Here is a 22533-nt window from a genome sequence, read left to right as displayed (position 1 = left end):
GCTGTCAGAGATAAACAGCCCGGGGAGATAGTAATAGTGGTAAGCAGCACGGCCAATAAAGGTTGAAGCATACCGCGGGATGGATTCTATTTTGAATGGCATTGGAGGAGTCTGAACTAGACTACTGATGATACATACGTGCCTGCTGCATGTTAAAAGACTCATTCCATCGGCTTATCTTCTCGCCAGGGGACGAAGACTGAGACAAGCTTCACATCACATCCCTTCCCAGCCACAAACACAGTGGCAGGCTCACGCTAATGCTCTTTACTGCTTGTCATAAGCAAAATAAATAGTTACCCACTTCCACTGCCGCATCAAATGGAGTTTTACAACAGGTCCACTGAGTGCCTGGAAACCAGCCGCTGTCCTCTAAACACTAATCGACCCCCTGTTAATGATTACACTATTCGTAATCCATCTAATTGTACAATGTTGTCATTTTAGTGTCCCCTCTCCTTCCACAAAATATTAATAACAAACATTTAGCAAGCACAAGAGGACCCAGATGAGCCACTTTTTCCCACTATTTCCTATTCACTGAAGCTGAAAAGGCAGCAGTCTGATTATTAATAGATAAAGAATACTTTCCTCTCTATCTGCCCCAGTTACTGCGGTGAGCTTTTAGTAACTTTTTCAAACGCTCCCCTCGTTTTATAACTATCAAAAGAAGTTGAATATAATTATTACATAAGTATAAGTATTATATTATATTATATTATAATATTATATATTAAATAAGAATAATTTCGATTCAAATATGATTCCAAACTTTATTCAATGCATATCTCACCAAATCTGGTTTAACTGTCAAAGAGTATTATATTGGACAGTTTCATTACTTCACCAGGAAGAATGTAGCTATTGTAGGTTGTTTCATTTTGGCAGTATAATTAAAAAAAATGTATTTACGCTTGGTAAACCTTGAACTTTTTTATTATGGGGATAACTTGTGCATATATCAGTAAAATAATCACTAATATCTAATTTCTTACCTGCACATTCTCTCTGAGATCGGTGGCTTCCCGGAGGGGCTGAGTGGAGGCTCTAAAGAGCTCATCCACCACCTTGATGCCTGTCGTCTTGGCGGAGGTGTACTCCCTGGCCTTGCGACTCTTTCTCACGGACAGGCCCCTCTTGTGGGCCTTCCCGCCGCCCCGCCTGTTGGTAATGGCTATGTGTACAAATAGGGTGGTGTTAGGCAGGAACTCCCCAGTCAGAGACTGTAGGGGCACGTGTCTGTAGCCCGGCTGCAGACACTCGAACGGAATAGTGTACTGGCCGATGAACTCGTCGCCTATGTAGTCGTCATCCAGCACCACAAAACGCAGCACCGCCAGCTCAGGTAGGTTGATCTGAAACTCAAAGCTCTCATCGAAAATGGGGTTGTCCCCATTCTGGGATACAGTCTTGGTCCTCTGCTCTGCGCAGTCTGCAGGGATACCATGGATCTCTACGTAGATATAGGGCTCCACAACGTCACCCTTGGCAGCCGAGCCACGGGGTTTGGGCAGGTTCTGGCCGCCGATTACCTTGATGTGCAGCAGTTGGGCAGACACACCGGGTAGGGAGTCCCGTGCATTGGCACTGAAGTAGGACACCTCCTCCCTCATGATGGCCGGCCGCAGCACATAACCACAGTTCCCATTCTGCCTGAACCAGCCCAGGTTCAGGTCCATCATCAGTCCTGGAGTCTGGTAGTTCATGGCCACGATCTGGCAGCCACATTTCCAGAAGTCCTGGGGGTTCATGTTGCTGGCATCAATCCGCATTGGTGTGGGATATATCCTGGAGAGAAAGCGCTTGTTATAGCAGACAAAATCCTCTGGGAATTCATTGGCAAACCTGTTTGCGTCAACCTCGTTGAAAGAGCAGATCTCCCAGTATTTCTGGCCCCTCTTAGATATTTCAAAGTCCCTGAACTGTACTGACATACAGAGAGATACAAGGTCGGACAGCTCCCTACACAGCCTGAGTCTCTTACACAAGCCATTTAGCTGGTCCTTCTCATCAGCTGCTACTCTTCGGGACATTTCTAGACCTTCCTCCTCATCTGTCACTTCCCCCTCTGAGTCAGTGCAGCTGGGGGGAAGCCTCTTGCCCTTGATTAGGATTTTACCTTTGAGTTTCTCTGGGGAGGGCAGGTAGTGTTCATCTTTGTCAGGAGCCTCAACATACAGTTTATCGCCAAAGATCTTCTTGATGTGCTGGGCCATGACCCTCTGCTGGGGGATACAGCAATGGGTGACCAAGCAGAAGATCAGGGGATACTCAGAGCTTTCAAAAGCGTACTGGTTTATAATGTCGAGGACCTTGGAAAAAGCTAGCTGAGAGGCTACAGAGCTGCCCACATATACCACCGGTTCATTATCTGGCCCGTCCCATACAACAACCTCCAGGCTGCGGCAGCCCATCCTCAGAGCTCGGATGTAGCTGCTGATGTCGGAGGAGCCCCAGAAGTGGTCTTCAAGGAGGGAGGCATTGTGAGAAGAGTTGATGTAGTAGTGGGATAAGGGCTGGGTCATGTCCTGGCACACACGCTTATGCTGGGGGTCAAAGATGTGGCACTCGGAGGAAAGGAGGTAGTGTGTAAAACCGTCGATGGAGAGGTATCCTCGCTCTCTCCCTTCAGCAGACGGCTCAAATTTCTGGACAATATCCCTGCACATGTCCTCGGTTACTGCCTCTACTCCCTGCTCCACTTCCACAAACAGCATGAGATCTTTACTGTCCAAATACTCCTTATTACTGGAGAACTGCATCAGCAGGAAGAAGATCTCTGGCCGTGTACATAGTTCACAGTATGCCTCTACAAATGTGTCCATGTTTATGTCCTCTCCATATTGGTCCTTGGCCTTCTGGAGTTCCTTGAACTTCAGTTCTATCTGGGACTCTTTCATGCCCGGGTTGAGCCCTTTGATGATCTGGCTGGCTCTGAACAGCTCTATGTGTTCCACCTTCCCCACATCCGCCAATTCAAACACAGAACCAATCCAGGATGTTCTCAAGCTGGGCTGACTTGGCTCTAGCATGCCAACAGGGTGCCTGCCATACGAGACCAAGTACCTCAGGCCCATAACCCACGTGCTGACAACATCCGCAGTACTAGCCACAAGGTCTAATGACTCATAGTTATCCCCATATATTATAGAGAAAGCACACTCATCAGGGAACTGATCAGAGAGGCCATTGCTGCGCAGTACTGGGGTCTTCTTCCCAAGACGCACTTCCTTGATGCTCTTGATGGCCAGTTTGGCCTTCTCTGAATCTTTCTTGGAGGGCTCCCATCGCAGCCAGTGCATGTCTGGGTCCAGTAGGAAGTAGCGGTTGTACATGCGCGAATTTGAGCGCACTTTCTTCATCTCACAGCCTTCCATCATGAAGGCCATGCAGGCCGCCGTGCTGTTGATCTTGCGGTCACTGGGCATGGAACTGAAGGAAACGGTCTTCTTCCTCACCTGCCTCTGCTTGGAGACATCCTGGAGAGAGAAAGGGAAGAAGAAAAATAAGCTTGTTTAACAATAAACACAAACTCTGGAACAGGTAAGTATGTGTAATAATTACAACCGTACATTTCTGGGACTCAAATGCCCAGAGATAGACATACAGTGTGAAAGCTTTCGATTTATGGAGTTTATTTTCAGGCGTGTAGTCCAGCTTGTGCACAGGGTTCATCCTTGGTGGTTTTGGTTTTCATTCCCACTTTGCTTTAACTCTGGGTTGGCACCTATTCCATGGTCACACATGTGCACTCTGACTGATTTGAAGTCTCAGCGAGTTTATTCCAAAGACCAGAATTTGCTGAGCATGAGCAGGCAAAATGTGTAAATTTGATAAATGAAAGAATCTTAACAAGAAAAAGGTTAAAGACAAAGATGTTTTATCTCTGCTCGGACCGAGGCACTGAATCCCAAGTATGACAGCTTATATTAACAGCCGTTATCAACGACTTGGTGAGTATAATTATTTTTCCTGTCCTCACTCAGTCAGTCACTCAGCCCTGTCTTCACTCAGTCCTTGGTGGCTGGGAGACACACTGGGACTAGTCTTTATCAAGCTGGGACACAGTAGTTGATAGACCCCATGCGACACCTAGCGTGACATTTCACTTCTAACTTGACAAAACTGATCAATCTTTTAAAATAAATTCAAAACAGTACATTGTAAGTGAGACAAATAGCTCCAAATAGCCTAAATAAAATCGTACAATCTTTTCTGCAAAATCTGTTCAGTTGTAGTTTAGTAGTCATTGCAATGTAAAGGCAGCTTACATTATGTTTTTTTTTCCCCTTCAAGACAAATAGTACTATAATGAATGCCATATGAGGCTGTTTCTTTAAAAAGAGCATTTCTCTGTGTAATGATAGGGCAAAAGCTCCATTCACCATTTTGGTTTGGCTCAAATCTCCATGGTCTTATTTCTCAAACAAAGTTAAGGGCTGGGAAAACAAGAGTTTAACATTACCTTATGAATGCAAAATTAGAATATAATTTTGCAATCAGAAGAAGAATCTTTAATTGTCACACAACACACCACAATACAACACATGCATACACACACACATGCTTTGGATGGGGGCCGGTGAAATGAGGCCCCTGCATTTGACCCATCCTGGCTTGTCCTTCCCCTGGGGGGGGCAGGACCTGGTACCGAGTGTCCATCGCTGGTCAGACGATGATGTGTGCATGTTTTTGGCGGGGGTCCTTACTGATGGTAGGTGGAGGAAACCCCATGTGAGCACGGGGAGAACATGCAAACTCCACACAGAAAGGCTCCTATTTGGGAGATAGGCCGCCGGAGCACGGTGCCAACAGCGCCCCAGGCGGGAATCGAACCCAGGATCTCCTTGCTCTGAGGCAGTAATGCACTTAAAATTCAGAAATAGCTGAATAATCAAATATTTACCCTCATGTGGATTACAGCAGAGCTGTTGGGAACTCCGTTAGATAGGCTGAGGCAAATGAGCTGTCTGAATGAATTTCGTGTTCCAATTCTTAACCTCAACAGACAGCACTTCTGCAGTAGGTAGACATGTTTTATTGTATTGTTGTTCATCGCCATTATGGGTGTGACATTTAATCTGCAAATAAAATGTCACGATCGCGCCGGATGCCAGATGACAGACGCTTCTGATCTGCGCGGCGGGGCGGCGTACGTTCGGCCCACCTTTCACATTGAGCTCCTCTGTGAGATCACAGCTTTGGCCTTTACCAGAAACTGGGCCTTTGCATATAAACTGTTTCTGATGTTCTCGGGATTGATCTGAATCCACGCCCGCTGGTTGTCCATGTTTGGAAATCCCAAAAGCCGTGTCTTCCCGTCCATCAAGCAGGGGAAAATGACTGCAGTCACTATTTACTTTACTATTTACCGGCCCCCCCAAGTCAGCTGCCCTATTATTATTTTAAAGGCCAACTTGTAGACTTCAATACAATTCTATGCAGTACAAACCTTTAATACAAGTACAAATGTATAATAAATTGGAAGTGAAAGATATTTAATAAAATCGGTCAGTCCCATAACCCGATCGTGGTCCCAATCATCCGCAGGAACCCGCCCCCCCCTCCTCCACCCCCCTTCGCAGGCCTGATGGATCTCCCCCGGGCTTTGCTCCCATTTAGAGGAAACCCCCTCCGCGACCACCCATCGTCCACCTGACGGCCAGGGGCGGATGACGCCCGACACCTTGTGACGATTAACGAGCACCACTTGAGGCGAAGCTGATGACAAGACGCCGTAATCACTCTCAGAGTCTCTGCCCTTGTCATACGACCTCCATCTCCTATGCTCTGAATAGTTCGAACACCGCCCCCACCCCCACCCCACCCTGTTCACACATTCCTCCGAGACAGAGGTCGGAGCCGGCGGCAGCGATCGCCATGTTTCGCAACAAATTCGGAAAAAAGTCCCCGTTCCCCGTGCAGTCTCCACAATCAGCGGATTTGCTTCCGGTCGCGAGAGAAAGCCTCGGTGAACTTTACGGTAATCGTTACGGTAGGGTAATCGTGACGTCGCTCCAATCGCGAAGCGGCCTTGGCTGTGGCGTTGACCTCCGGGGGGGAGCTCTGCCGGAGAGTCCGACATCCAAACTCTGCGCTGGTGGGGATAGAAAAAAAACAAACAAAAAAAAAAAACGTTTTTGAAGGGTTCAGCAGTTTCTTAATCCAGATGGCACCGGCAGCCCCCGTGATGTGGGGACGCCACCCAGACCGACAGACCTGCTCATCGGGTGTTGGAATACGGCCACCAGGCTCCGGCGGAGCGCTCCATTTAGACACCGCCGCCGCAGAACGTTCTGGGGCTTGTGTTTACACCCCCTCTCCGCTCGCCGAAAAGATATTTGGTATTTGCGTGCAGTTGTGTGCCGGGGCTGGGCACCGGCGGTGGGGGGAGGGGGTCGGTCTGTTGGTTCAGCTGGAAGGGGAACATTAACCCTGTTCATCTAGGGGGGCAGAGAGACAACGTGTGGACCACCCCACACTGGGAGAGACGCACCCGCTGTCACCGAACACGCTCGCTTAATCCTGAAAAAACCCCCCCCGAGGATTAAGCCGAGGTACAGAGCTTCCGCACACGCACGCGCGCGCGCACACACACACACACACGCACACATACAAAAACACACACACACACACACACACAGAGCGATGGATCTGACTAATGATGAGGAGATCAGAAGATGGGTCGTCGGGGAAAGTGATGGTGCGGGACGTTTGTGTTCGGGAGCCGTGTCCGAAGCGTGATCCAACTTATAAGAGGTAGAGTTGTGTTCAACGACGACGGGAACTTGAGCCAGAAACCCTCTTTGCTTCTCCTTCACTTTTTTACTACTTGACTTTTTACTGGTTTCCTTGCTTCCTGTGCACCGGTCTCCCCTGTTGTGGAACACAAGTGGGTCTTGAGTAACTGGGAGCTTTTGTTATTGTTTTTTGCGAGGCGTTGATTGAGGTTAAAGAGACTCCGTGCACAGCCCTCTTTAGTATAAGATCCAGCTCGAAGTCCCCACCAACATCACCTGCACCCAGAGGTGTGACGGGCTAAAAAAAGAGTTTGTTCTTTTTCTGTTGTTCTGCTTCTGCTGTTTATAGAATCCACCAGATGGAGATCCAAATCAGTGTGTGTGTGTGTGTGTGTGTGTGTGTGTGTGTGTGTGTGTGTGTGTGTGTTTGCACGCGTGGGCCGGGGGGTTATTTGAGGAGAACCGAGACAAAAAGCAGATTGATAGTGGGTGGAGGGCAGCCGGGGACGGAGCGGCAGGAAAGGCCTCCGCTTTGACCAGATTGTTTCCAGGCCTTCTTTTTGGCGACGGAGGTGGGGTCAAAGGGTGTGCGGAGAGTGGCGTTGTCCCCCATTAGCATGCTGTTGTAATTAGCTGGTGAGGACATGGAGCTCGCTGCCCTCAGATCTCGCCTGTTAATCAAAACCAAACAGGCACCCAGACAATGGGGGCTCACATCTCCGGAGACGGCCATCGATCGTCTGGTCCACTGGAGGACCCGAATTGTGGCGTTGATTTATTTATGTGGAGGAAGGGGGGGCGGCGGGGGGCCATGTCGGGCCTGGCGGACATCGATCATGAGTCTTGTCAGTTCTCACGTTTCTGACGGGAGCGTCTCGGGCAGGTCACGGTTTTATTCACTCTTGAGACGGATTATTTGTCTTTGTGACCATGTCTATTATCATTCCTCTTCTCATCTATTAGTTGTCCCTCCCTGGACGCTCTGGCCTCACACCCTTTGTGGTGGGTGGGGTGGGGTAGGGGGGTGGTGGTTCTGGTACAGCGTACCCCCTCCCCCGATCGTGTATGTGTCGGATTGCTCGCCTGCCTGTTTCTGCCGTTGCCAGGGTGACGGAGGTTATTTCAGTATCCCCTCCTGCCCCCTGCGGCCGCCTCCGGCACCGGCGGGGTCAGACGCTCAAACGTGACGGAGCGGCTGAGCTGATCGGAGCGGGCAGGCTGACAGACAGGCCACCGACGCCCAGTAGTCACGCTAACACCCCGACACATGGAGCTCATTAATCACATTACGTCATACTAAAACAAACAAATCCATAACAAAAAACTGAGAAAATTTTTTAAAATGAATTTCTGCATCAAGGAATTAAGCTCACGGCATTTATATCTATCTTCGTCAATTTATCATGCAAAACTGTGTATTTCATCAACAGTTTGCGTTGAAAGCCTTATCATAAAAATAATACATCTGTCCGATGATGAGGAGTCACATGAGTGCATGAAAATAAAAACTGTGCCGATTTTTTTTTGGCATGCTTTTTCGGCTCTGTTGTAGGACCTTGTTCTAGAGCTTTCTGCTTCCAAAGGAATTAGGAACCCTCTCCTGCACGCAGCACAGACACGCACACACACACACACACACACACACACACACACACACACACACACACACACACACACACACACACACACACACACACACACACACACACACACACACACACACACACACACACACACACACACACACACATCATATCTATTTCTGGAGGACTAGGATGACTGACGTGTCTTTAAACTGGCTGGGGTTTAGGCGGAACGACACTCCACGTCACCCTCGCGCCGAGGCAGATTTCCTCCCCCCGACGAGATGCTCCACAGAGCGGGTCGGCGTCAGCGACGGCTCTGCGCTCCCTCAAGATGGCGACGGCGGAAGAAGATAGAGGCACCGGCGGCCAACGGTGCCAAAAAATCCATTAGGGACAGAACAGCGTTTGGGCCGCGGATAGCGAGTGCACTGTCCTCGAGGGTTCCCCTGGTCGGAGACTTCCTCCGCAGTCTTGGTAGCTCGAGACACCACCACAAAGATGCGGAACCCAATGCACAGAAAACATGGAAGAAAGCATATCTTTAGACCCCAAATATATGGATGCGCAAATAGAAATCCGCTTTCGAACCTCATCCATAAGGCGCGCTTCTATCTGCTAATTGTTATTTTCTGTTTCGAAGCCAACTCCACGACAGGAAGTTGGACAGTTCAACCAATCAGCGGGTTGAGATTTGGGAGGTGTGGCCTCTCCATGTTCGTCCCTGCGCTGTAAGGAGCTCCCTGCAGGACGCCGTGCTGTGGTGGATGTGGTGACTGGGGATGGGGGCCTGTCGTTTTATGTTGAATTATAAAACAAAGCAGGACTTGATGGTATTCTGCACTGAGAGTCATGTGTACATGTCATTTGTGCCAAGTCTGTGTGTGTGTGTGTGTGTGTGTGTGTGTGTGTGTGTGTGTGTGTATGTGTGTGTGTGTGTCCAAAGGCCAGAATACATCGACCGTGAAATGTAAACCACAATGCTGCAGACCCTAAACACACACACACACAAACACACACACACACACACATACACACACGCACACACACGCACACACACACACACACACACACACACACACACACACACACACACACGCAAACACACACACACACGCAAACACACACACACACACACGCAAACACACACACTATAATGAATAGTGTTTAACATAATACAATTACAACAAAGCAGCTCATCTGATATTATCAACATCCTCCCAATATCTGAGTCTCAGATCTCAGTAATCACAGGCAGGTGATGACAGTCAAATACAAGCAGATGAATGAAAACGTCTGTGTGAAGATAACATCATGCGTAACGTCAGATTAGCATCAGATCAATGACATTTCACACTAATGATAACACCGTCCCGCTGGAGATTATTCAACTTTGTTTGAATAGAAATAATGTTTAAGAACGACGCAACTTCCATCAGTCTAATTTGCCATAAACACAACCCAGAATACACAGACACACGCGCACACACACACACACACGCACACACACACACACACACACACACACACACACACACACTCACACACACGCACGCCATGGACCTAAAGAGCCTCCTGCCCGGGAGGCCTTCACAGCTCGGCAAGCCCCGGCCTGGTGTGAGGTTGTGGGATCCAGACGGCACTGGGCAGCCTGGAGGCATCGCCACCACTCGCCCACACGTTCGACTTGTTGGAGGGACTGACGTCTAAATTAAGAGCCGCGGGGAGATGTCACACTCTAACACTCCAGCAGAGACACTGCTGCGGAGCACCGAGCAGGGCAAGAGGACAGAAGACGAGAGAATCAAACAAGACGGGACGGAGACCGACAGAACAGAGCAGGAGAGGAAGGCGGGACAGGCCAGGAGGGGGTATAAAAATAACGGGACGGGGGAGGGCAGGACAGGACAGAGCATAGAGAGCGAGGACGAAACACGCAGGAGAGGAGGGGGAGGGGACCGAACACAACAGGACAGGAAAAGGGCAATTCCACACGGGACAGAACAGGACAGAACAACACAGGATACAACAGAACAGGGCAGGGGAGGACAGGACAATAAGGAAATGAACAGGACAGTAGAGCACAGGGGCGGGGTGAAGAGAGAGAGAGAGAGAGAGAGAGAGAGAGAGAGAGAGAGAGAGAGAGAGAGAGAGAGAGAGAGAGAGAGAGAAGCTGTCACCGTTAGTTTGGTCAATCTCTCGCTTCGTGCTCATCTGAAGACTCAGGTGGTTTCACCGCTCGCCGCGTGACACGTCGCGACGGCGCAATGAGGCGTTGCACGACGGAAGGTTTGTGATGGAAAAAACACGAGGAGAGGGAGGGAGAGAGAGAGAGAGAGAGAGCGAGAACGAGAGAGTGCACGTACAGCCGCATCCACCCGCGTGTCTGTGCCTGGAATCTCAACATCCGTCTGACGTCATCGCAGCGACACCGATAACAAGCGAAAAATCCCCCAGAGCCCTCTGAATGAGGCAAAGTGCAGCGAACAATCCGCTAATTAGCGCGGAGCGGTGGCGGGAGGAGGAGGAGGAGGAGGAGGGCGGTCGATGCCATCGAGTCGCGGAGGCAGGACGGAGCCACGGGGGAGGTGCGGAGGGTCCTGGACGCCTCTTTCACAGTGCAGTACAGAACAGGGACTCCCCCGAAAACAGCACCTGGCGCCGGCCGCGGGGTGGCAGGACCGAGGATTTCTGAAAGTCGACTTTTCGGTGACAAAAGTAGACTCCAACGCTGCGTTTCACTGAAGTCGGAAGTCGACCAATCCCGGCCTCCTCGAAAAGTGCAAAGGAACGGGCGTTTCAGTCAGAATTGGCGGGATAAGAAGTCGACATGGCAACGCGGTTAATTTTGCATGGGTAATTATTTGGAAACACGACTTGCATTGCAACCGATTAAATTTCAGCTGTCAGCGAGCAGCAGCTGTCTTGGGGTATTAAGGTCGATTTGCCTGCTCCGGTACCGACCATACAAAACTCGGGCTTCGCTCCGGGTCTCGGTGCGAAAGATCACAATTTTACCGCATTACACGCACGCGCGGAACGGCTTTAAGCAGGCTCAGCTCGGCCCCCCGCATCACCTCCCAAACACAGACCCGTCTGAATTCACTGAGTGAGTTTGCGCCGGCGGGGCTCTTCTCCTGCAGTGGCTGCGTTCCACCCTCCACGGGGCCAATTATCTCCGACAGTACCTGCCTCCCAGCTCCAGTCAGGTGCACGGGTGTGTACAGAAGCACCTGCATGCACGTGTACACTCACATTTAAACTTGAATGTGTGTGTGTGTGTTTTTCTTTGTGTTTGTGTGTGTGTGTGTGTGTGTGTGTGTGTGTGTGTGAGAGAGAGTGTGTGTTTGCGAGTATGTGTGTGTGTGTGTGAGTGAGTGTGTGTTTGCGAGTGTGTGTGTGTGTGTGTGTGTGTGTGTGTGTGTGTGTGTGTGTGTGTAATAGCAGGGCAGAGGTCGGTAAGGAAGTGAATTTTAAGATAATAGATTATATTCTAATTGTTTTTGAATTAAGTGTTATTCAACTTATCAGTAATTCAACACACAGCTCCAGGCCGCCGAACGCCGTGTGCCGAATTGGTTACTACTCCCTGCCTTGGCGTTAATCATAGTATTCCTGAATATTTTGGGCTCCCATAACTGTTTGAAGAAAAGCCTGAGTGTAGATGCGATTTGGTGAAAGCTTATCTTTAAACTATGTGTTTACCCAGCGCCCCACTCCCTGAGTTGCAGTGTTTGCCCCAGCGCAAACCACGCCAGGCCCATCCCAGAGCAACTCCAACCTGAGGCCCAGAGGGAGGGGGAGGGAGAGAGGGGGAGGTTTTGCAAGGAGGGAGACCTCACCACTGCGCCCGGGTCACAAGCGAAAGTCGTTGCTTTTCCACCGCAATTCTATCCCTTTGCGACTTGCACATTTCAAACATCCCCGTGACTGAATTGCACACGACACTGAAAAGGAAAACACATTGCGTCTTGCATCGCCATCTTTGCAGATCTCTTGGGACGCCGGCCCGACAGAACACCACAGTGTGTTTGGTTATTTATGTCACTTAACGCTGCTGGATTAACACTGAGCCTCATCCCTCTCTCTCTCTGCCACTTTCTGCTCTCTCTCTCTCTCTCTCTCTCTCTCTCTCTCTCTCTCTCTCTCTCTCTCTCTCTCTCTCTCTCTCTCTCTCTCTCTCTCTCTCTCTCTCTCTCTCTCTCTCTCTCTCTCTCTCTCTCTCTCCTCCCTGTTCCTGGCACACGCTGCAGCGATGAGGAGATGAGATTGATACGGGGAAACAATTAAAGGACGGACAGGAGCTGATCCATCACCTCCTCAACAGCCTCTGACACAGGCAGCTGTTTGTAACCTGGTCACACAGGGATGCGTGCCAGGACCAGGGGGGGAGAGGGGGGAGGAGAGGAGAAGAGGGGAGGGAGAGAGGAGAAGGGGGAGGAGAGGAGGAGGGGGGGAGGAGGACAGAGGGGGAGGATAAGGAGAGAGGAGAGGAGAAGAGGCTAGGGAAAGAGGAGAAGGGGAAGCAGAGGATGCGAGGGGTAGAGGGGAGAAGAGAAAAGGAGCGGGGGAGAAGAGGAGCGGAGAAAAGAAAAGGGGAGGGGAGAGGTGGTGGGGAGGAGAGGGGGAAAAGAGGAGAGGGAGAGAAGGAGGGGGCAGAAAGAGGAGGAGAGAGATAGGAGAGAGAGAGGAGGTTGCCCGGGTACAAACACATGGACACGCAGCCACACAATGGCACGCTCACACATGCTCAAACACGTGCAACGCGCGCGCACACAAACACACACACACACGCACACACGCACCCACGCACACACACGCACACACACACACACACACACACACACACACACACACACACACACACACACACACACACACACACACACACACACAAACACACAGGATGTGGGATCGCAGGACATCCTTCCCTGTTTCCTCTTGGTAGCCACAGCAGGAAGAGGATCCACCAGACGCACGTCCTCCCTGTGCATCCACCCATCCCTCCATCCATCCGCATCCCTCCACCCATCCACCCATTGCTCCATTCATCTATCCATCCCTCCATCCCTCCGTCCGTCATTCCATCATCCCTCCATCCCTCAATCCATCCCCATCCATCCATCTATCAGTCATCCATCCACCCGTTGCTTCATTCATCTATCCATCCCTCCATTCATCCACCCATCCCTCCTTTTAATGGAAAGATCATTGCGTTGCGTGTTGCGTATGAAAGCTGCTATCCAAATAAGGTCATTAACAGTAAATGTCACCCTGCCACCGCGCCACACACACCTCTGCGGCATTTAGCCCCCGAGAGATAAGCCTTTCATTTCACATGACAGCGTGCTGAAAGATTAGAGGCAACATAAAAGGAGATTCTGTCTGCCGAATATAAGAAAACAAAACACAGAGAAACATAGCCACACACACACACAGACAGACACACACACACACACACACACACACACACACACACACACACACACACACACACACACACACACACACACACACACAGCTCGGAACCTTCTCAGAGCGACCGCCCTTAGTCAGGTCGTGCCTTCCTTTCCATTTCCATCCATTCTTCTACGGAAAGCTCCACGCCCAAATAGCGAGGTACGATAAGAGATAAGACAAGATAAGAGTTTATTAATCTCCGGAGGGAAATTCAGGTGTTGCAGCGGCAAAAAGGAGTCCGGTTCGAGAACTAAAGCGAGATAAGAAGTGGCACACACGTACACATCGAGCCACACAAGGTCGAGGTGGAAGCAGGGGTGGACGGGCCCGTCGCCGTCCTCTGAAACCACCTTAAACCGGGACAGAGTGCGGCGAGCGCCCTCTGCGACCGCGGTGTTCAAACTGTGTGAGGATCAAATCCGATGGAAGCAACGTCTCATGTGTGATGAGATGCAACAGAATCCGCCCATCTGCCAACCCAGGCTCCGTGGCTTCGCGGCTACGGATGAATGTGTTATGGGACGGCGCGGCGGCTCGGCCATCTTTCTGCCGCTCCGGCGTCCTCAACACCGTCTCTCACCGTGGCCGCTGGAGTAACCTTGACTGCAGGCTGCATTGCAGCTGATGGAGGGAGAGAGAGAGAGAGAGAGAGAGCGAGGGAGAGGGAGGGAGAGAGAGAGAGATGGGGGTGGTGGCGACGGGAAAGGAGCGGAGGAGGGGAGGGGAGAGAAGAGAGGAGGGGAGAGGTGAAGGAGGAGGAGATGGAAAAGACGAGAAGAGATGAGGAGGAGAGGGAGATGGAAAAGAGGAGAAGAGAGGAGGAGGTGAGGGCGATGGAATAGGGGAGAAGAGAGGAGGAGGCGAGGGAGATGGAATAAAGAGGAAGAGAGGTGGAGGAGAGGGAGATGGAAAAGAGGTAGAGGGGGTGGAGATGGAATAGGGGAGAAGAGAACAGAGAGCTGAGCCACTGCAGTGGAGGACACCTTAAACCTGCTCCACTCCTCTGCACAGCTTTCCACTGCCAGAGGTGCATGTACACACAGCACACACACGCACACACACACACACACACACACACACACACACACACACACACACACACACACACACACACACACACACACACACACACACACACACACACAAGCGTGCTCATGTGCATACACCCACCATCTCTTTTGCGTTATGATAATTTATTTCTCTCTGTCCCATTTTTAGACGTTATTGTTCATACTGAAGAGAAACACACGAGGGAACGAATGATCAATGTCTGACGTTCCCGCTATAAAAAGCCCTTATTCTTATACACCTCCTCATAGTGCGTGCACACACACACACACACACACACACACACACACACACACACACACACACACACACACACACACACACACCATGTGTAGTGCACAGACCTTCCCCTGTCCACAGTACACAGTTCTCTCTCTCTCTCCAACCGCCCACCAGGAGTGTATTTTTAAACCTCGCTTGTCTTTGGATGCGCTGTACAGAGTTTTGGAGGAGCTGGGGGCACGAAGGTTGGGGGTGGTAGGGGTTTGGCGGGCGGGGGTGGGGGGTGGTGGTGCGGCGTGCACCTGTGTGGGTGCGGGGGGGGGGGGGGGGTGGCGTGGGCGGCGGTACCACAGCCACGCTGGCCAGATGCTCGGCTCTTGTGTTTTGGCAGCGGGAGGGAAATGGCCCCCCCCCGGGGCCTCAGCAGAGATGAAATGATCCGTTCTCTCTCTCTCTCTCTCTCTCTCTCTCTCTCTCTCTCTCTCTCCAAAACACACATTCAACGCCTCGCGTCCGCGAAGCCCACTCAAGTCCATAAATAATCCCGGCGAGCTCCGGGCTCCTTCAGACCAAAACCCTCCGTCACGCCCCCAGCATCCCTCGCCTTTTGATCCGCCGTGAGACGAGGTCCGAGGTCCTCGCCGGCCGCCCCTCCAAACCGCTCCGAGGGAAGGCGTCTTGGAATAATGATAATAATTAACCGCGTGGTCGGCGGTCGCGGCCAGAGCAGTCAGTACAATCCCCTATCCGGCCGGTGTGCAATTTGTGTGGCGTAATCCCCCCCCCCCTCGCGGGCGAGCCACTAAGCGCCGACCACCTCCGCCGCCGCCTCCCCCGGCGGCTCCAAGGGAGACGGACGCCGCCCGCTTGCGGGGATCCGCTGCGTTTCTGCCGACTTTAATTACAACTTCATTAGCCTCCTCCCCCAGCCGGAGCGGCAGATAGAGGATGCGGCCGACGGGGAGCCCGGGGGGCCTCGGGGTGTTCTGTGTATTCCACTTCCTGTTTGTAAGTGCAGGAAGGAGGAGGAGGAGGAGGAGGAGGAGGAAGGGAAGATCAGCGCGTGCATCCGCCCACCGGCCCAACGGGTGACCTCACGAGTTGACGTCACATATTGACGCCCACCAAGGGAAACTCAATAACGTACAACGTTTTATATCCTATTACGTGTTAACACCGAGGAGCTACGCAATGACATCACAGCGTATATCTGTCACGGAGAGTAAAGGTATAGATAGGTACGGCAGAGGAGTGATTTTTACAACAGGGTTCCGGGGGGGAAAACGTCACATTTTTCGGGTTTTTGGGCGTCCTTTGAAGGGGTGAATCTTTTCATTTTCAGAGATGTCGTATTTTTTATGCAGTATATGCGGAGGTAATGATCTCCGTTTGAGACGGCGCCCGCCTCCCCTCGATGGTGCATCGTTCTCTTGATTCGTGTTTGATGATTTGCGTCACTACAACGTGACTTGTACATTCCATTCATGTTCGTTTAATTCAGTACGTTGCTTTGATGTTCCGTAGAATTCGGCCTCATATCAAATTATTTATGTGGACAAATGTGGGGGGGGGGGGGGGGTCCTTGGTTTATCTCCCTTGGGTGTTGGGGGCGGGTGTCCCAGAAGGCCTCCCCTTCACACACGGCGCTGTTTTGTTGCCGGAGGAAAATAGAATAACCCACATCCAAGATAAAAGACAGCGTTTTTTTTATACAGGGGAACGGGGACCGTGGACGCCCGGATCACCCCGTCGGTACTAACGCCACAGAGCGGCAGAGCAGAGGTAGAGTAGAGTGGAGGTAGAGTAGAGGTAGAATAGAGGTAGAGTAGAGTAGAGTGGAGGTGGAGTAGAGGTTCAGTAGAGTAGAGGTAGAGTAGAGTAGAGGTGGAGTATATGTATATGAATATGTATATGTATATGTATATGTATGTGACAAATAAAAAAATCTTGAATCTTGAATCTTGAGGTGGAGTAGAGTAGAGGGAGAGTGGAGTGGAGTGGAGGTAGAGTAGAGTAGAGGTACAGGAGAGGTAGAGTAGAATAGAGGTAGAGTAGAGGTAGAGTAGAGTGGAGTTGGATTAGAGGTAGAGTAGAGGTAGCGTGGAAGGAGGTAGAGGCAGTAGAGTGGAGGTGGAGTAGAGTGGAGCTGGAGTGGAAGGAGGTAGAGGCAGTAGAGTGGAGGTGGAGTAGAGGTAGAGCAGAGTGGAGGTGGAGTAGAGTGGAGGTAGAGTGGAAGGAGGTAGAGGCAGTAGAGTGGAGGTGGAGTAGAGTAGAGGTGGAGTAGAGTGGAGGGAGAGTGGAGGTAGAGTGGAAGGAGGTAGAGGCAGTAGAGTGGAGGTGGAATAGAGTGGAGGTGGAGTAGAGTTGAGGGAGAGTGGAGGTAGAGTGGAAGGAGGTAGAGGCAGTAGAGTGGAGGTGGAGTAGAGTGGAGGTGGAGTAGAGTGGAGGGAGAGTGGAGGTAGAGTGGAGGTGGAGTAGAGTGGAGGTGGAGTAGAGTTGAGGGAGAGTGGAGGTAGAGTGGAAGGAGGTAGAGGCAGTAGAGTGGAGGTGGATTCTTCACAACAAACAAACGATCTCTCTTCCTTTCGGGTTTCATCTTTCATTTTCCAGTTCCGGGGATTTGCCGTCCGTCCGCAACCGCAACGCGCTCTGAATCCCCTCGTTGTGACAATCAACAGATAATCAATAAAAAATAATATACTGTACGTGTGAGGCGTCAAAATGCCGCATCACCACGACCGACGACCTCATGCGAACCGGGCGGCGAGCACCGGGGGGAGTGCCGGGGGGGAGGCCCTGGCTCCCCGGCCCGGGACCCGCAAGCGGAGCAGGGCACAGCGGGTGGAAACAACCGGTCCCATTTTTAACGCGGAGCATCCAGCCTCCCGTTCCAGCAGGATTCCCGGGGAGACCCCCCTCCAGCAGGTGGGGGCGTAACGCGAGACGTAAGAGCCGGGCTGGTTCCGTGGCCCGGATGCAGGAGAGGTTTTTTTTCCCCCCGAGCGCCTTCTTGCGTAGAACGTCCGTACAAACGTTCATCAAACATTCATGCGTGTTACATCGCCGATCTAAAGATACGTCAGACGCAGGGAATGTGCTGCACAGGTTTTGGTCGTAACTGGCTTCTTCTCTCGGTGACATTAAGTCTACTGCATTCTGGGATATGTACACTGCGATTAAATTGCAAGTTGCTGTTATGAGCTGGTCAGCGTCGTGGTGGACCAAGGAAGATGAAATAATTTATATGTCCATTGTGCAATGTTTAAAGTGGTAAATATAAGTGCAGTTTATGACTTCATTTGTCTAGATTTACCGTTGACTGTCTATGGAGGAAAATGAGTAACAGCATTCCCAGTGGCTGCGTCGGGTACTGCAGGCGTAGCGTCACAGGACGCAGGTGTGTGAAACTGGGAAAGCATCCAGCCCTGGCACGCGTGGGCCTAGTTTCCACGTATTTCTACATCATTTATAGGTGTACGTAGCAGATGCATATTAGATTAAAAATATATATTTTTTTATTATTATATTGATATATTGATTTTATTATGTTTGTACGGCACAAACATTTCGGTGCTTCAAAACTAGAAAACGCAAAAGAAGAATGATCCCGACGCGTCAATATGGCCCCGAGCCACCTCACCACAGCAGAGGTCAGGCCAAGGTCGCCGGCTGCGCGGCGAGCTGCGGCGCGTCTTCGGGGGACAGACAGAGATGAACAGATAATCTGGAGAGGGGGAATGGAGAGGAAAGGAGGAGCGAGGGAACTGATGGACGGAGGCGTGAGATGAATGAGGGAACGTTTCAAAAGGCAAAATGTCCCACCGTGTTGGTAAAGATCCGATCAGAACTGGCTTTTTCCTGATAACTGACATGAAGGGGAAAGATAATGAAAGAAAATCTAGCAAATAATTGAAAATGATTAGATAAATCTTTTCCTTTTTTCATGTTTTGATATATCTTTATATTTTCAAATTAATGGTCTGATCTAGAATTGTCGATACAACGATGAAACATTGTTTTTTCATTTAACTTCTTATTATATTAAATTAATCTTGGATGTCACGACATCAGTCCACATTTTGATTTTTTTACGACTATAAGATCATCAATAGTATAAAATAGAACATATTATAAAATTATAAAATATATTATAACAATTACATTATTCGAAACAATAAATATATAAACAATACGATTTAAATAATTGATGCGCTTCCTTTATATTTGGTAATATGTCCAATTGAAAAAAAATACAATAATATTATACATGTGCAGTCCTTCCATATATTCAAATGTATTTTGAAGTATATTCAATTAGATTTTTCAGTATATATCAGTGCGTGTTTGTTCTGTGAGGAGCACCCAGGGAGATACAGCAGACAACACATCACGCTGCCCAGCCTTCTCTAACCATGGTGACAGTAACGCAAACCTGATGAAATCCACCGAGAGAAGAGCGTGTGAGTGTGTGCGTGTGTGTGTGCCTGTGCGTGTGCGTGTGTGTGTGTGTTTGTATGTGCGTGCACTTTTGTATGCTCTTTAGGGGATCTATCTAAAAAAAAAAACAGAGCACACAGAAAAATAAATGCAGAAATGAAGCTGCAATATTAGATTACATTCAACTCATTGTCATTGCACAGAGCACAAGTACCGAGGCAACGACATGCGTTTCTCTGCATCTTACCATCCTAGTAACTGACGTATCTATAGGAACAGAGGGCTGCCATGTAGCATCGTCCGGGGAGCAGTTAGGGGGTGGAGTGTCTTGCTCAAGGACACTTCAGCGTGCTACCAGGTGGAACAGGAGATCGAACCGGCAATCTTCTGATTACCAGACGACCCGCTCTGCCTCCTGATCCGCTACCTTACGTATTCCCCTCACACGTCTTTGTTAGTTACCTTTCAAAATCACTTACGGGTGCTTTAAAAAAAAACCAAGATAATAAGATTAAATTTAAAAAGCGTGGCGGGGCGTTGAGCATGGAGGGTTTGGAGCGTGCCGAGTTCTGAGGGCTTTTAAAAATGATTTAAACCAACCCAAAATACATTTTATTATTATTTTTTATTTGTTTATTTATTTATTTGTATTATGTATTATTATTATAATTATTATAATAATTATTATTATTATTATTTTATTATAAAATGCATTATCATACATTTTAATGAAGTCCCTTCATCCACCTTCTTTTCCTTCATATCATCCTTCACCCTCCATCCTTTGCAGTTTTAAAACAAAAAAAGGGCCTCACAGATCATCCATCTTTGGGTTCAGCCACTTTTCTGAAGGGTTTTCTTCCCCCTCGTCGTGGTTTCCACAAGGAACTTGAACAGGCTGATCTGGTTTTGTCGATTATTTTGTAGGATTCTGCGCACTGCTCTACAGCCTTCTTCTGGAGTCCAGAGGCGAGACGTCTCCTGGGGAAGGCTGTAGAAGCTGAAACTCAGCGTTTCCGTTATCCGGCAATTGCCGGTTTTTGACCGGGGAAATCTGTTGAAGTCCCACATATTTAAATCTCTCAGGTCATAATATCCGGTGAAAATAATTCCCTCCGAGCACAATTTTAATTGGTGCTGTGGCTGGATCATTTTGATAAAAAAAAAATGCCGATCGGCGACGGAAAGCCGATCAGTTTGGACGATCTAAAGCTGACCCTTCACCGATCGCGTTTGTCGATATAGAACTAAGCCCCGCCCCCTCCCGCGCTTGTAAACACACCGCTCACGGAGCCGCAGCGTCCAGAACTCGGAGGCGAGGCCGAAAGACGATGCATCGGTGGGATCCACATACATCCATCGTTTTTATTTTTTTGGGGATATTTAAGTGCCGACCCAAAGCAGAGGGTAAATATCCATCGTGTAAAATATGTCGACGGGACATCCCGACAAAGACGGAAAACTCCACAAACTTTATTATTAATTTAGACCTAATTGCGAAATTTATTTTGTTTTTGATTCGATCAAAATGTTATGTTCGCTGCACTTGATTTGGAGAAGTAATATTCGTATTTTTATTTTATTTTTTTAATGGCATTAACTGACTGGACTTTTTGGAATATTCAATAAAAATCATTATACATCTACATGCCTTGATGATGTCATTCTCTAAAAAGACTGCTTATCAGTTGTTTCTAAGCTCAATAAACACAGATTATGTTATATATCCGGGACATTGAAATCTTCCAGGACACGCTGACCGGCAGCGATCTGCTCTAACGGAAACTCTGCCCAAACTCTCCACCAGATGCTTAGCCTCTCTCTCTCTCTCTCTCTCTCTCTCTCTCTCTCTCTCTCTCTAGTCTCTCTTTCTCTAAACAAGGCGGAGATCCCGAGGCCAGATCCTCTGTCGGCTGCACGGAGCCCTCACCGTGATTTACCAGTGGCGCTCTATCGCTTTAGCGTCCCAGGTGATTTACCGCCGTCATTACAGACAACAGCAAGATCCGCTACACGCCGCCCCACGGCCCGCGGCCTCGCCGAGGCAGGGGACGCCTGAAGGTCGACGAGGAAGGCTGCCTAGCTCCAGCACACGCACACACACACACACACACACACACACACACACACACACACACACACGTGTGCACGCACACGCACACGCACACAGCACGACAAACAAAGGCTCACACACGCACGCGCCTTTCGACGGCACAACACAACCGCCGGAATGTTAATCTGATCAAGCACAAGAGCAGGTGGCGGGAGGAGAGAGGATACATTTGCCCGCCGCCTAATCCCATAATATGAGGCCGCAAACAAATATGGTAAAACAGGAGTCAGTTTGGGAGGCAGAGGAGAGATTGACCTTCGAAAAACAAACGGGGAAACGCCGCGGTTCCCGTCTCCCGCCGATGCCGCTCCCCGTCCTTGAGTCGCTGAGATTCCAAGGGAAGCACTTCACGTCTGCATTGTGACTGAATTACAAATGGCTCCGCCCGCCGCTTCCCGCCCGTTTAACTGTGTTGCGTCCTTATGCGTGCGCGTGGGGGTGTCACTCAAAATGCAAATGAGCGCATTTAAAAGCCAGGTGACAATCTTCTGCTATTTTTTTTTTTTTTATCTTTTTTTTCCCCCAGCCGCGTATGAGTAATTAAAATCCACCGTCGGTGACCGATCTACACCCACCTGGTTCCTCACCCACCTGCTGGCGGCAGATAACGAGGGAATTATCGTCAACAATGAGGCGAGACGACTCCAAGACGGAAATACCTCACCACCAGGGCTGGGCCGCTTATTTCATGATCGGGGGGGGGGGGGATTGACATGATCGGCGGTCACAAATGATGTATCTAATAATGTATCGATAGGTCAGTGAGGTTATGCGTATGAATGTTTGATGTTTGACGAATGTGAAGGAAATAATGTATTAAATAATCTACCACCCTTATAAATTATACATCTATTTGACGTATATTCACCTATGAATATACAGTAAGTATGCTTAAACGCTACACGATTCC

At 49.7% G+C, this 22533-nt stretch overlaps 1 protein-coding gene across 1 annotated transcript in view; it reads right to left on the bottom strand.

Moving 5' to 3' along the window:
• The window catches only part of LOC307237372 (inactive phospholipase C-like protein 2), a gene marked incomplete at its 3' end in the record, with an annotated part of 81175 nt that overhangs the window by 27154 nt on the left and 31488 nt on the right, over nucleotides 1–22533 (bottom strand). The window contains 1 exon segment of the mRNA XM_080010085.1: nucleotides 996–3479. Coding sequence (XP_079866211.1) covers nucleotides 996–3479 — 2484 coding nt within the window.

Source organism: Zeus faber, assembly GCF_960531495.2.
Source record: "Zeus faber genome assembly, chromosome: 11".
NCBI classification, from domain to species: Eukaryota; Metazoa; Chordata; class Actinopteri; order Zeiformes; family Zeidae; genus Zeus; species Zeus faber.
The sequence above is the reverse complement of the archived record's forward strand: the minus strand, read 5'-3'. Positions and strand labels throughout refer to the sequence as shown.